This window comes from Acromyrmex echinatior, chromosome 4 (genome assembly GCF_024713525.1).
Source record: "Acromyrmex echinatior isolate Ae372 chromosome 4, ASM2471352v2, whole genome shotgun sequence".
In the NCBI taxonomy this organism is placed as follows: Eukaryota; Metazoa; Arthropoda; class Insecta; order Hymenoptera; family Formicidae; genus Acromyrmex; species Acromyrmex echinatior.
In genome coordinates, this window is record NC_141855.1 from 7925370 (window position 1) to 7942255 (window position 16886).

The 16886-nt window shown below is 29.2% G+C and overlaps 1 protein-coding gene across 5 annotated transcripts in view; it reads right to left on the reverse strand.

Annotated features, from left to right (window-relative positions):
• LOC105152459 (glycogen synthase kinase-3 beta) overlaps positions 1 to 16886 on the reverse strand; it is a 54693-nt gene that overhangs the window by 5071 nt on the left and 32736 nt on the right. For 2 of the 5 annotated variants that reach the window (XM_087405801.1, XM_087405804.1), the window contains 7 exons: positions 13257 to 13447; positions 12827 to 12910; positions 12517 to 12555; positions 11591 to 11701; positions 10879 to 11116; positions 10266 to 10459; positions 2525 to 7131 (listed from right to left, as the gene is read on the reverse strand). In XM_087405801.1, coding sequence (XP_087261927.1) covers positions 6691 to 7131; positions 10266 to 10459; positions 10879 to 11116; positions 11591 to 11701; positions 12517 to 12555; positions 12827 to 12910; positions 13257 to 13447 — 1298 coding nt within the window. In that variant the 3' untranslated portion in view covers positions 2525 to 6690. Of the gene's footprint in view, positions 1 to 2524; positions 7132 to 10265; positions 10460 to 10878; positions 11117 to 11590; positions 11702 to 12516; positions 12556 to 12826; positions 12911 to 13256; positions 13448 to 16886 lie in introns of those variants that run through there. The other 3 variants (XM_087405803.1, XM_087405805.1, XM_087405802.1) reach the window with 2 other exon arrangements.

Consider the following 16886-nt stretch of genomic DNA (forward strand, 5'->3'; position numbering starts at 1 on the left):
TGACGCGTTTTTATTTACCACTACCATTAAAATATTAATTAATTTGCACGTGTGTGTGTGTGTATATATATATATATATACAAAATTAAATTCATATATATGAGTATATATATATATATATATATATAATATATATATATGCTGTGGTGTGTGTGTGTGTGTGTGTATATATGAATTTAATTCTATATATTAAATTCTATTTATATTTATATTATTAATCTAATAATAGTATTATATAATATATACGCACATATTATAATTTTATTATTATTAGATTAATTGAAAGATTCGTTCATTATTTCTTCTCTATATGGCTCCTTATATTAATAAACAAGAAAACAAAATGAATGAACGCTTCGATCGATATTTGATATTTATATGGAATTTTAATATTTTACACATTTTTCTTTCAGATCGACAATCACATCAAAAAAGATTTGTGATCATCTAATATCTTATAAAATATTATATTAGATAATACATTAGATATAAAATAATATATTACAAAATATAAAACACAAAATCTCCCTTTCCCGTTTGTCTGAATGTATTAGGTCATTTAAAAAGTATCCGCGGTTTTTTGTTCAATTTTTGAATGAACAAAAACCGCGGATACTTTTTAAATGACCCAATACCTTTCCCGCTGTGCTACTTGGATAAGCTTTTCACAGATGATAAAGAAAAGACGCGCTGAGACAAAACGTGAAAGGAATTAATTAAAACAAAAAAATCGTTGAATTTATTTATTAATAATAATAATGATAAATAATTAACAACATATCTATGTCCGAAGAAACGATATTCGATTTTTATTAAAATTTCTTTTACAAGAATAAATTTCTGATTGATTGCTTTTTCAGTATTTCTCTCAGTAGTTTTAAAACTCATTCGAAAGAAATGGAGAGTCTATTTGTATCAATTGCTCTGTTATGTACTTTATTTAAAAACAGATATTATATATATCTAGTTTCCGAAGAGAAGTACAAAAAATGATTGATGAAAGATGCAACTAAAACAAAGAGACTTTGAGATAAATACCGGTGTAATTTTGTCCAATTTAAATTTCAATTATTTAAATATCTTTTATGTAATATTTCGTACTACGTATCAATGATAATATGAAGAATTCGAGCCTTTACATCGAATCAACCATCTCTTTTAGTAAGGATGTATAAACTATTCAAAACGAATATTGGAAAATAATTATTAAAAAAAAAAATATATATATATATATATATATATATATATACACACACACTATATTAGGTGTAGTAAAAAGAAATCCATTATTTTTCCAATAGATGGCTTTAGTAATCTGTATCACGCGTAGACGAGATACAGATTACTAAAGCCATCTATTGCAAAAATAATGGATTTCTTTTTACTACATCTAATATATTTAAATATAACTATAATTAGAAAATGATTTAATATTTTTAAAATTGCTTCTGATATCTCTAAATTGGTATCTCTATTTAATTTATTTTTAGAATGTATTTATATATTTTACGCAATATTTTAATTTTCAAAACTTTCATAACTTTTATAATGTTATTTGTTTCTAATTGTATAAAATTGTAATTCAAATTTGAACACAGCGAAAACGTGAATTTCAGTTTTCTATCTCGTTTGCAACTTTTTATATAAAAAACATATTTTCCTTTTTTCAAAACCGGAAAATACGTTCCGAAGAACGAATTCTTTAATTAAAATTAAAAAAAAGAGTTGATGTTTAAAAAAAGGATGAAGTACTAATAAAAAAGAAAGATGAAAGAATTAATGACTAAAAAATTTAATTTTAATATATATACAACATCGATAAAACTCTAATTTTTGAACATTAACATCTAATTCTTATATATCATTAACCTTTTCTTCATATCTTTTTTTACTTCGTTCCGTTTACCTTTGGTTTCTTCTCTTGGAAGAAGAACCGAACTCAAATATTATCTTTTGTAACGCAATAATATACTGTACATATTAAAATAAAATAACTAAACTGTCTCGGAACGCGATGAATATCAATTTATTTTTCAATTTTTAGATTTAGAAAATCATGTTATTAATTTTATTTATATTATTAATTTTCTGCAGAAATTATACATTTTGTTAAAAATCACTAATAAATAATTTGATTTTTGTATCTCGTAACAGTTAATATATTGAAAAATTGTTGGCAATAATAACTCAACAATAAATATACCTTCTAAATTATGTATAAAGATCATTTGTCTTTATTATTTTATATATACATCAATTTATTTTATTTTTTAAAACTATTTTTAGAAAATGGAAATTATATATATATATATATATATATATATATATATATATATATATATATATATATATATATATATATAGTACGTGCTACAAACCTTTCCATAATTCTTGCAATATGAGAAGCGCGTATCTTCTTAATCTAAGAGTGTTCGTTCTTATCACCCGTCCCTTCATAAAAAAAACTTGAATTTTCTGTTTCCCACGTAACTGATTCCTGGGACATGTATAACGCACAAAAAGCTTTTTTTATTATCGAAGGATTTTTATTAACATGTCAAAAAGTCCATTCACCATGATGATGTGTCATCGACTTAAAAGTATTACAAATCGCTCCATTGAGTCGATCAGAAGTCATCTAGATTAAAAAAAAAAAAGAGAAAAGAATTTGAAAAGCCGAAAAACCGAGAAAAATCATAGTATAGCGACAGTATTTACGGATAACAATTTTAAGAGTTGAGGCTGATATAGGCTAATTAATATTTGTCTTTTTACTAAATGCTCCGGCAAGAAACATGAATTTGTTAGCTAGCATTCTCTTCAACTATGACACCGTGTTTAGTCTGCGGCAAGTCGACCAATTTTTTTTTATCCGAGACATTTTTGTACATATATTGAAACATATTTCAAGTATCTCTCTTTATCAGTAGTTATTAACGGAAAGAATCCATTAAAAATTTGAACACAAAATATAGAGTATCCCTTCCATGATCATTTGTCTACAAGATATCAGTCGAGATGATTTGCGAACATTAATTACTATTGATACTATCGCTCGATAACCATATTCATTGTTATATTGTTCTGTACTATACTGATGTCTACGGTTTGACTGAAATCTTGAAGAAATACAGTCCGGCTTAATGAAACTCATGTTACGAATCGAGAATGTTATAGTCCATTTCCAATTTTTACTTTCCTTCTCTCAAGCTAAACTTTGCAATAACGCTATATATAATTTGAAACCGGTATAATTTCGACGAGTACAATTTTCCGTAAGAAAAAATTTTAAGAAAATTACCATTTCATGTATTCACGAATATAAATAATCATTTAAGTTTAAATGTTTAATTATATCGGTTTCTGTTCTTTCTTCTCATTCGTTAAAATAATATTAGATGCTAAATTACGTAATTATTTTGAATTTTCTTTCAACTAGTGTCAAGTTTAGCAATTATCAGTTGTTAGAGAAGGAACGATATATATACACACACTCACATATATATATGTATATATAGATGTCCATAGCACGATGATCTTACGTCATCGATGTTTTTCCCAATTGATTTTGCAATTAATAAATTACTAGACATTTGATTACAGATTGTTTTAGTTTGTCTTCAACTCGAATCATGTTTAGCAATTGTTGATTAAAGAGGAACCAATATATATGTACATTTAGTATGTACATTTAAGTCAATTCAGCAATAAAGTAATTTGTTCTTGTTGCCAAATTACTTTAACAGTATGATGGTCCTCTTTCAACAAGCATCTGTACTTTTTCAAGTTAATGTTGTAGATCGAACTCTGTCTAGAACCGCCTAGACATAATTAAATATGGTTACAGTCGAATATCTGTATAATCAACTCCGGTGACATACCGGTCACACTGTGAATCAAATATTTTTTAAAGATAATTTTTTCCCGCATAATTTGCTATATAATTATTATACAATGAAAAAGCAGGTAAGAGCATACATTTTTATTCAATATGTCTGGTAATTACCCTGAGTGGCGCATCCCTCATAGACAAGTAAAGTCATCCTATGATTTGTACAATGAGTATAAATATTCTTTTATAAAGCTCTCAATAATTAATTACTGGAATTGAGTAATTAATAATACGAATAATTAATTAAAGAATTAATTATTCGCAAATCAGTATGCAATTCGGCAAGAAACAGTCGAAGACAATGTCACGCGATAATTGTGCAACGAGATATGGGAAGGAACGCGCATCTACCAACAATAAATAATACAACACTGATATCTTTTGTTATGCTCGGATGCACACTCATTCACAAATCTCTTTATTAATGTCTCATTAATTATTGAGTCATTACTCGAAAAATGTTAAAACTTTTATTCAGTTTAATTTCTCCTATTTGCCCGCGAAAGATGGCACATTAATTACCAGATATTCTGTATACTATTGAAAAATCCGACTGAAGGAAAAATACATAAAATGCTTTTCTTTTAATCTTAACGAGTTCACAGGCATTCGACTGTATTTTAACTCAATTAGGGTCGTGTATTTAACCGTTATCAGTTAATTAACACATTGACTGCCATGTCATTTATATATAAATGACATTCAATTTCAGAAACAAGTTCTAGGAAACCAAATATATTTTCTTTATCTCACTTTCTTTATCATAGAATATCATTGCACAACAGAGCTTATGAAAATTTGCCGTCGTATTTGAATAGTAGAAACAAGAGTGTCATTTGCATATAAATGATGCATATAATATATAATATAGCAGTCATTGTGTTAAAGAATTTTATTTTTTATATATACATAAGGTATAATTAAGCATTCGCTGTCAAATTGCGTCGTTCTAGTCTACAAAAAACAACATAGCATCCTTCAACTAGCATTCACAATCACTTCAAGTCGATATTTTTGTCGAGCTTCGATTCCGCAATGTCTTAAAATATAAAATGATGGCGACGCAAACGACATTACTATAGACGCATTAGATTATACATCCTCTTAGTTTACCTTTAATTAGACGCATTCAGCGGTATTTAAAGTTAAAGAGAAACAAGTTCGTACACGTATATGTATATACATTAAATTCGATTCGAAAACAACGAAGCGAAATTAAGACTCCCAGTAACAATATCGGTTTATGTCAAAAATAAAGAATAGCATAAATTTCTTTTTTGCATGCACATTGAATTAATTTCTTCTTTCCACATATGACAATTCGCAGTTGACAGAATAAATTCGCAAACAGTTTCGAACTTTCTCCTTTGTAGATATATTAATATTGTATGATTTATACATGTCCCATATATGAATTTTGTGACAGATCTAGTTTCACAGGTATTTCTCTAGAATTTTCGGCATGTTTCGTAAATTTATTCTATCAAATACATATTGTAACATATGAAAAACATAATCTATCTTAACGTGTAAAATCTGTTGATACTATACGCCTACACAGAGGCTCCAAACTCCCTTTGCAAAGAGAAAATAAGAATTTCAGAAAATATGAATTTCAACGCCGCCTGATTCCACCATTCAAAAACAGCGAACTAAAATAGTTCATTTAACGAGAAACGAGATGTGACGTATATTGGAATCTACGAATGTAATAAATAAAAATTGTGCATTCTCTATCTAGCCACAATGTTAGAGAAAGAGAGTAATATTTTTCGATGTCTTCGTTGACTTTATGTCAGTTTAGACGCAATCTCACAACATCCTTTTATTTTAGATAAAGAAGAAGAAGATATAAGCAAAGCTTCCTTTTTTACAAATTGTGTATACAATACTTAAACAGAATGCGCAATTTATACTTGTTACATTTATGTGAAAGCTATACACGTATCTATATACATACATACATACATACATACATACATACATACATACATACATACATACATACATACATACATACATACATACATACATACATACATACATATACATATACACACACACACACACATATATATATACATACATATATATATACACATATATACATACATACATACATACATACATATATATATATATATATATTATATATACACATACGCACTTCTATTTCTATATATTTCATGCAATTATAAAATGAATATAATTTGCTCCTTTTTGTCTTGTTATTAATAATTATTATTTATATTATTTTTTTCAGAAACATCTTTATGAATCTGAGAAATTCGTCTATTTATATATCTGTTCCGTTAAGAATAGCAATTTTATCTTTAAATAAATAAAGAATAGATGCAAAATAAATCTTGAAATAGAAGAAACTTGACTATCTAATTTACAGAAATTGGTCAATCAACCACTATTGGCAATAAAAAAGCCAGTGACGAAGAAATTAATTGACGTCGCCTTGTCCTCTAAAAATTATGAATTCATCAAACTTCCGTTTTTGTCAAAATAAAGAGAGTTAGGATCCTCTGGTCCTACTTATAGAGGTATCTACGAAGATGAACTAAGAGCCTTAATTTCACTGAATCGCATCGCAGTACTACACTACTTCTCGCTAGAGAGAAGGTGAAAACCTTATATCTATTTACTCCGCAATGCGGTATATCGCATTTACAACGTGGACATCCTCGTCAGAAGATGGTTACTTCGTCATGCCATCGTAACAACGTCATAACCCAACTCTTTAATAACGTTAAAAAGGAAAAGAAAAATAGAAGATAGAATAAAGCGGTTCAAGCCATGTTCGATTGGCTGGGGTCAGTGTTTTGCGTGTTGGTAGCGGTGGTATTAGTGGTGGTGTTGGGATTGTTGGCGCTATTATCACTAGAATTACCGCTAGCACTGGCAGCGGCGCCTGTGGCGTCCGACTGGCCACCTCCGCCTCCGCCGCCCCCGCCGGGATTCCCCTCTGTACCGGTGGTGGCGGCGGCCGATTGCATGTATTTGGGTATCAGTATGCTGTTGAGAATCGACTGAATTCGCAGCTCATGCTCGGTGAAATTGAAAAGCGGCGGTAATTCACGGCCGCTTGGTAACCGCGTGCCTTGTTCGCGTAATTCATTGAAGAATGAATGCGCACATGCTTGCAATGGTGTCATGCGCAACGACGGTGTATACTCCAAGAGTCGTGCCACTAGATCCATCGCTTCCGGTGGAGTGCGCGCCCTGAACACCTGCAATTATCATCAAACTCATGACAAAAAGCTATATTCTCAACTCTTTCTCTTTCATTACTAAATGTACTAATAAATCTTCCCTGGATAATATGAAAAATTACTGTATTTTGTACATATTCGTTGGAATTTTTGGAGATAGAAATGTCAGTCTTCATTTAAAGAACTGACTTAGAATAAAAATTCTGACCTTCATTTGTAGCACACTTATTTATAATAATGGTGCTTAATGAATGTAAGCACCATTAGTAAAGTAATGAATGTTTTGCAAGTTTAATTAATTCTAGTAGCATTATATGATTAATTTAATTGATAAAATCAACATATATATCGAGTTTTTGTGAGAAATACTTTTAGTATTTCTTCGATCTCTTAAAGTACAAAAGATATAAAAATAGTGTGTAAAAAATAGATATCTTAATAAATAAAATTATATTAGGTGTTGGAATTAATTCGTAGCGTTTTTAATGAAAGAATGTTATTTATTTCACATGAGCATTAAAAAATACATTAATGAAAGTACTTCCCATCACTTGTAAAACGCTACGAATTAATTCCAACACCTAATAAATAAAATAAGAAAGTTTATCAGCAGTGGTCAATTATATGTGCGGTATATTATAGACTTACATTCTTCAAATAGACTATGCATTCTTACGCAACGACAACGTTGAAGGACAGATGTATAAAATTAGATATTTCTTCCATAATGCATATTATATTGTGTTATACATTTGTATTTCTAAGATAAGAATATTATAAATATGTAAGAATGAGACTAACTTCCGTTATGCTACTATAAAATTTATTTGCTTCTTCACCGTTGATCAACTAGCTGTACCAAAAGAGCAATAAAAATACGGATCAAATTTTATTTTCATTTTAATAATTTTATTTTCAAAATATTTAACGCGCGCGCGCGTTGTAGAATTGTTGAAGATTGCACAAATTAATAGCAAGAAGTTAGTGACATGTAAATTGTCAGTTTTAATTTTCAGTTTTAAATCTCAGTAGGTGTCGTAAATTTTGTAGGTATCGTAATTTTTTTTACACTATAAAATCTACAAAATTCTCTTTAAGAAAATTAAACATTGATTCTAAGCACTACTATCTGCATGGTAGACATGAAAAGTGATATGTTATTGAAAGATTCATAATGAGATGATTTTAGTTATGTCACTTTGTATGTATAAAAAATTTCAGTTCTTACATTTCATTTTATGGCGTCCAACCCTAGGACTATACCTGGATTTGATCCGGCGAAAATTTCTATTTGCTGCTATTCTTAGAAATTTTTTCTTTAAATATTTACATTTAACAATTTAGTTAACAAACTTTAAATTTAATTTTATTTATAATCTTATTTCATGATATCTGATATTTTAATATAAACAAATTTATTGAAAAATATATTTTGTATCAGAATTGCGTCCAAAAATAAGATTAAAAGATTAATAGCGTTTTTTATTAACAAAACTAGTGCGCACACAATGCACTTAAAGCTGTTGTACTATTCTAATTTAAATATAGAAGTAAGAGATATCTCAATTGATAAAATGCCCAATTCGTTACTATATTTTTATTGAACGTACATCTTCATGTCGATTTGTGCACAACGGTTTTAAAGTACACTGAATGTGCACTAATTTTGCCAAAAAACTCTATAAATCTGATAAATTCAGTAATACATGTACAAAAATGTCATGTGTAGTCCTAGGGTTAAGAAACTTGTATGATACCTGCTGAGAACTGAAAGTAAGATAATGATACTTTGTATCGATAATGAATAAAGATAACATTGATATTGATCATTAATATTAACACTAAAAATTTATCGATCTAAAATTTTCCATCATAAAACATATTTTATACTCATCCGTAATTTGCACAATTTAGAGCAATGTATCCCAAATATCCAATAAAAACAAAGAAAAATGTATATAATCTGGAAATCTACACATGTACTTACACATATGCAACTCCTTATGTATTTTGTCTTTTTGTATATATATGTTTGTGCGTGCGTGTGTATATATGTGTATATACATACATATAGCAATACAATAATGAATTAAATACGAATATGTACATTTAAAATGAACACAGACTTCAAGCTCTAAGTCTTTGCGCAACAGACACGAAAGACCACAATATGTTACTCATTCTTTCAAGTTTGAAATCAAATTCAAATACCACCAGAATATCAGAGTAAGTGATACTCTCGATTATTTTAAGTCGCCATAACAAATGTAAAATGTAAGAAGTCGAATATAAAAAATTATTAGTGTCGTTAACAGATGTGACTAGGCAATGAGGAGTTACATGAAGAAGATAACTGATTGTAAAGGAAATCTTGAAGACTATTCTTTTCTTTATTTTCCTTTTCTTTTAAGTAATGACTAAATAAGATTGGGAATAACTCTGCACGCTCGTTCAGATATCGAAGTTTAGATGTTATTTTGAATGTTAGTACAACGGGCCAAGATAGAGAAAGTTTGTGCTAGCCATATTGAACAACACTTGTTGCAAGTCGAATCACTTACTCTAATCTTCTGGTGCTCCGTGGAACACATAGATGTTTCACTCATTCGTTGAAGCATATACTGCAAATCATGAGACATGTATTGATGAATGGCAATGGCCGATCGAGGCGCTATTGTTATTGCCATCGATCTTATTTTAAATATGAAAAAATAATCTCTTCCTACGAAAATGCATGTAAAACCTCATAAAACGTTACATCAAATTCGATTCTACTTTCTCCTTTAATTTTAAAAGTTAATTGGAAAGCCTTACTTTTTATTTTGTTATTATCCTGTCTGAAAAATCTATATTTTTTCACATTTCTGTTTTAAAATATTTTATATGTTTCAAAGATAAAAAATATTCTATATTATTTGTTTTATTAAAATTATGAATTTAAAACAAAAATGAGCTTTTCAATTACTTATAATGAATCACAAAGTTAATAGACATGTGTGAAACAAAACGAAACAATCACATGATGAAGAAATATATGAAATATTTCGCTGGATATACAGGTATAAATATGTATTAATAACAATTTGTGTTTAACAAGTTATACAAGTTATACTAATATAACAAGTTATATTAGTTATAATAATAGACTCTACCTTTTGCCAGGGATGTGATTTAATTTGTGGAAATTTGAATTCGGTGTAGTTGGGATTCATCTCACGTATCTGATCGCGCGTAGGCGTACCAAGGACTTTGATAATCTCTACCAGTTGATCGACACCGCTATCACCGGGAAATATTGGTTGACCTAACAGTAGTTCTGCTAGCACACAACCTGCACTCCAAACATCTATCAAGGAAATGAGAAAAATGTTACATTAAAAGAAACATTACAACAAAATAAAATATAATAAAAGAAGCACGAAAATGAATTAATGTATTTTTATTAAATCTTGCTATCAATATTTCAACGGTTTTTCTTTAATATCAAAATATTTAGATATATATCAGGGTTAGATAATTTTTATGAACACATATTCCAAATTAGAGGTCAAAAAGAAATAAATAGTAGGTATAAATAGTAGGTCAGCGATAAACTCCTTTCAAATTTATACCTGTTCCCAAAAATGTAGATTAATTAAGAACTTTCTAGTTTTATTGGAAAAAGATAAGAAATAAGTTGAACCGAAATTAAAATTAATTTACATTTGTGGAAACAGACATAAATATGCTATATTAAACAAAGATCGTTATTAAATTTTAATATACCAATTTTTGTAGTGTAGTCAATAGCACCAAAGATGAGTTCAGGTGCGCGATAGTAGCGACTGCAGATATAGGACACATTTGGTTCGCCCTTCACAAGGTGTTTAGCTGAACCAAAATCGCATAGCTTCAAGACACCAGTATCCGGATCTAGCAACAAATTCTGTGGTTTTATATCCCTGTGACAAATACCCAGCGAATGGATGTACGCCAACGAACGGAACAGTTGATACATATACAACTGCAAAAAACAAAGAAAAGATTATTATCTATATATCTGAAAATTTATTATTTATATAACTGATTAAATTTACAAAACACATTTTTTTATTATATCTTTATAAAAATCTTTATAAAATTTTTTTCAAATTTTCTCTACAGTTATTTCTAAGTTTTTGAAACCACTGATTACAAATCTGAGATCAGAATAATAATAAAGTTAAAATGACGGATTTTTAACACCTACAAATCTTGTAAATTAAATTTTCAGATTCATAATTCGTAATCTCAAAAATTCTTAGATATCGAATATTGCATGAAAAGAATGTTTCCTTTTTATGCAATCAGAACTACATATTAAATATAATATCTATGATCTTTTAAAAATTAATTGAAAAAACAGTATTAAATAGGTTTACAAACATAATTTCTGTTTTTGTTATATTACGATTTTAGAAATAACTAAAAATTATAAAACTAATAAAAAATAACTCACTTTGATGAAACTGATTGGTATCGTCTGCTTGCTTTTGCTATAATGTCGAGCGACTTTGTACACAGTTTCGGGTATGTATTCCAGGACTAGATTAAGATAAACCTCGTCCTTCTAAAAAAAAAGAACGAAATAAGAAAATTTCATTGCAACCTTCATTCAACAAGCGAGGGTCTGTTTACAAATATTTGTCGTCTCAAAGGCACACTACTCCAAAACCCAAAACATTGACGACGTACTCGAATGTAGAGTTTCCCGCAATTCGCGCGGACTGGAACTTTAATAATAAATTCTTTCTAATTAATCTAACAGCAAAAAATAATAATTTTGAACTATTTCCACAATCTTTGATCATCTATTCTTTTATAATTTTATCTTCTAGTTTTCAACATTGCACGTTTATTTTTATAAATAGATCAAGAATTAAAAATTATTAGACTGTAATTATGTTATTTATATAATATGTAGAAGTATAATTATTTTATTTATTTATTCACTCTTATACATGAAAATTTTCTTCTTTTCATGTTATTAAGGTCCTGAAATTTACAATAAAATACACTAAAGTCGAATGGGTTTCACCAGAATCTGTGATTAAAATTGTAAAATAATTGTAGCAAATTGTGGGATACCCCGTGGGATCATTTAAGTTATACATTTCATCTTTATTATTTCTCTTGGACACACACATCGATGCCCTGGTGTTATTAACATTTATCACACACGCCTTCAGAAACGTTACGTACTAACAAAACTAGCGAAGCAGCGTAATCTAATCGGACCCAGATCGACATTAAAACAATGACGTTTCGAAGGAATGATACGATTGTGAAGATGTTCCTATGTGGAAGCGATAATTCGCCTAGAGATTTTTTCTCGCCAAAAGGAAGATTCTCGTACAAACTACTACTGGGTGCACTTCAACTTACGTCAACGTGAAAAACCGGATTAGTCGCGGTTAAGATGTTCTATAAAATAACATAACAATATGGCATGCATTAAATGAACATCTTTCGTTTTATTTATAGAAACGTGTCATTTACGTAACAACCCGATTATGATAAAATTGATAATTGCGTGCTAATCAATGGAAGTTGTACCGCCATTTAAATTACATACTGCGTATCATTTTTTCGCAAATTTTAATAGATTGATATAATTATTGAAATATCTCTTAAATAATAGATAGCGAACTCATCTTCACTTAAAATTTAAGGAAGATGGAGATGAGATAGTTACCTTATCACCACTAGAATAAAAGAAATATTTGAGTTTCACAATGTTGCAATGTTCGAGGCGTCGCATAATTTGTAATTCCCTGTTCTGGAAAAAAAATAAAGTTTTATTATGAAAACTTATTAGTACACTCATCGTTCATTAAATAAATGAAATAAACAAGAAAATAAGATATAAAATAAAAAGTAAAACAAAAATAAAATAAAATATCTAGTAAAATCATAAACATATAATAAAAAAAGATAGAATAGAATATAATCAAATCAAATTAAATAAAACACAATGGAAACAAGAACGTAGTTAGTGTAATTATGTAATAATAAGTTGCTTCAATACATTATTTAACAATTATTAACTTATAGCAGTTGTTACTATGTTCTATATACATTTTTATTTATACTTCGTTATATCGATACAACGTATAAATGCTCACCTTAAATCGTTTATCCTGGAGAACCTTCTTGATAGCAACCATCTCTCCCGAATCGCAGAGTTTCGCTTGATATACCACACCAAAGCTGCCGTTGCCTATGACCTTGGTATCGGTGTATGCGACTTCCTGAGGACGATCCGGACCAGCACCAGGAGTCGCTACTACAGTCGTTACCTTGCTGCCATCCTTGCCTGCAGGGTACATTGCACCACCCATAGAAACAAATTTGAAAAAACCACAGTGCAGGAAAAGAAATAGAAACAAAAGTAGGAAACCGAACTTCCTCTAAAAGCAGAAAACGCCCAGAGCCCTCTAGAATCGAGGATAGCTTGCTCCTATTTTGCATAAATCTAAGTAAGCAAAATTGTCTTTACATCAACAATAATTGTCTTAAAACATTTATGACAAAATGCAACATATTGGTTTGCAAAATGTAATTTATTAATATAAAGAACATTAAATACGTATACATTATATTAGAATCAACTATTTTTATATTATTATTTTGTGAAATGTTTCTCTTTTTTAATTTTCTCTCTGAGAGCTTTATATTTCGCAGAAATGTAAAAAAAGATTACGCACAAAGCACACATACATACACACACATATCATTACAAGTCACAAATCTGGAAAGCGTTCTATATAAATTACAACACCCCTCAGATTCATAATCGTCGCTATTTTAACATGTAATTCTTGGACATTGGGCGACCAGAAATAACTTAATCCTTGATTTGTTTTTGCTATACTACTAATAGTTTCGAACCTTGCAACTCGTAAAGTAAATGATCGCGTGGTGCAGATTCAAAGAAATTATCGAAATTTACAATTTACAACTATTCGGCAATTTTATGACCTCCAACATTAATATCGCGAATAGATTCTTTAATGAGAACTCAGGCAAAATAGTCTGTTGACAATTCCTTTCATCATCCAAAAAAAGAATAATAAATGTGTATAGGTTTACATAAAATTGAACGAATATGTACGAGTACATTGAAAAATGTTTTCTATCGTCAGAATTATCAGAAAGGCAATTATTAGAATACGTGTAAAATAACCTTGATAGAATCTGAACAAACGATGTAAATGATTGCAAACAACTGGTTCTGTTACCGTTGCAATGTAAACTCTCTCAAAAGACTCGCACAAATACATATTTTCACAGCAAAATTTTTATCATCAACAATTATCCTAGCTATTAAAGGTATCTATATTTTTCAATTGCGTCATACTTTTCATAATATCTTTCATAATATCTGTTGTTAAAAAACAGGTACTGGGAGTACGTAGGTTATTTTAATAACACATTACAAATGTCATAAGAAAATGTTGACTCATAGACGAGATATCTAAAATAGCTCACACTACATAGATGTGATAAAGTGATCGTGATGTAATTAATGAATATCATATTAAAAGTGTTTATAGAATTATCGTACTTTAATATTATAAATATTTAAAGATATATTGTGCCTACTTAATCAATATAATAAAAAAAGTATAAAACATAGAAGGGCATACATTTTACTCTTTATAAGGTAAAAAAATAGACAGATTTAAGTAAACACGAAACATAAGAAATTCTTTGTAATAAAAAAATCAAATTATTGAAGGTTAATATCACAATAATAATTATAATTATATGTATTGTTGTTATATGTATTTTTATATGTTTTAATATAAAAAAATGTGACAATAGTTGTTACTTAAAACTTAAATCTAATGATTGTATGTATATGATGTAACTTCATCATCATTTTAACAATAGAAAGAGGTTAAATCAATTTTCTATAAAAATTTCTATAAAAATTATATTTAACAGAAAGAATTAGAATATCTTTGATTGAAAATCTTATTAATTGAAAATAAAGAATCACCTTCTTTTGAGCTCGAAGACGAATATGAGGCTTCCGATTTATGAATACATCGAACGATCACTTTCCACGTGGATGATGTCTTGTCTTCTGACATATTAGGTTTATTTTTTATTGCTGTACTCTCTGAACACGGTAAAGTAAGTTGAAGTGAGACAAACGTATATTTCATTTCAACTTATTGCACTGTGCACCAGTTCAGAGATTGCAGCAATAAAAAACAGACCTATTCGCAATATTTTCATCAACTATTATATTTACTGCCAACTAGAGACTGAAGATCGCGAATATATCATTTGTTTTGTATATTTCGTGAAATTAATATTAATTAGATTTTGATATCCAATGCAAAATTTTTTGTAAATAATTAATAAGTCTATTCTTTATCGATGAACTTTTTGAACTCGTGCAAACTAGCGCAATAAGTTGAAAAGAAATATAATTTATTTCACATACTTCAATTTAGGTATTACACCGTGTGCATCAATTTAAGAAGTTCTTCGATAAAAAACAGACTTTATAATAGAATTCACTTATAATTGTGTATGTTAAATTGTAGATATAAGTCATGGAATTTATATATCGTTCATTAATTACGACGAGATATAATAAACGATTTAATAGGAACTCATTCCGAAATGTAGGTTACATCGTACGCGAGGCACATGATTACCATCGATGACAGATACGAAAATCTTGTACCTGTCGCCGATTTATCACGAGAATTGAACAGTGAAGTAAGTTTGAAAAAAATCTTGTCACGTTTCTGCGAAGCACCGCTACATTGGCAAGATACTGAGTGTGTCTCACCGGCTAAATTAAATCATGATGTGTAGGAGATATCCTAGAAGAATATGTTTAGAAAAACTAAATGGATATAAATAATAATGTAAAAATGAAATAATATAGAAAATAACACACACACACACACACACACACACACACACACACACAAAATATAATATAATAATTTAATATAAAAGATAAATCATACAAATATTTTTATTTATTTTATTTTATTTATTAATTTTTCATTGTTTTTAAATGAATTCCATCTCACGTTACTTTATCCTTTCACTTTATAATATATTTTTGTACTTTTTGCCAATATATATCTTTTTATACTTTCCAAGTATAAACCGAAATATAGTAATAAAAAATTATTTTAATTAATAATATTTTGAACGTGTTTCTACTAAAAATTTCGAAAAAATCAGATAGAATCTCAGAATAATTACCGAGGTTCTTGAAAGGGACTAAAAAAAACCAGGTAAACATCGCGCTTATCCATCGTGTGAAGAAAATGGGTCAAGTGACAGTCGAGGCTAGAAAATCCAGCCGACTAGTCAGTTATGTAGCTAGCTAAATCCAGCTTGCGACAAAAAGCGCAATGAAGCGGTGTTGCAGCTGCATCGCGTATGCTGCGGATCCTTTTATCGCGTTACGCGCGCATCGGAGGAGACTTCGACCTTTCCCGTAGTATGCAGCCCCTACCTGTGAAGCAAGAAAGCTTCAGAAAATATCTATATATTTATCTATCGGTCCTCATGGTGGCATTTCGCGCGGCTTAAGGGGGCGTCCCTCGTTATACCGAAGGTTTCTTTGTCGTCAGAGGCAATCGTGCTCGGTTTAACGAAATAGGCTGCGCAGATAATAAAAAAGGGATTAATCGAGGGATTAATCAAGCCAGAGAAAAGCGACAGAATAGAGTTCGAAGCAATCTTTTATGATTAGACCTACTAAATGCGATTTG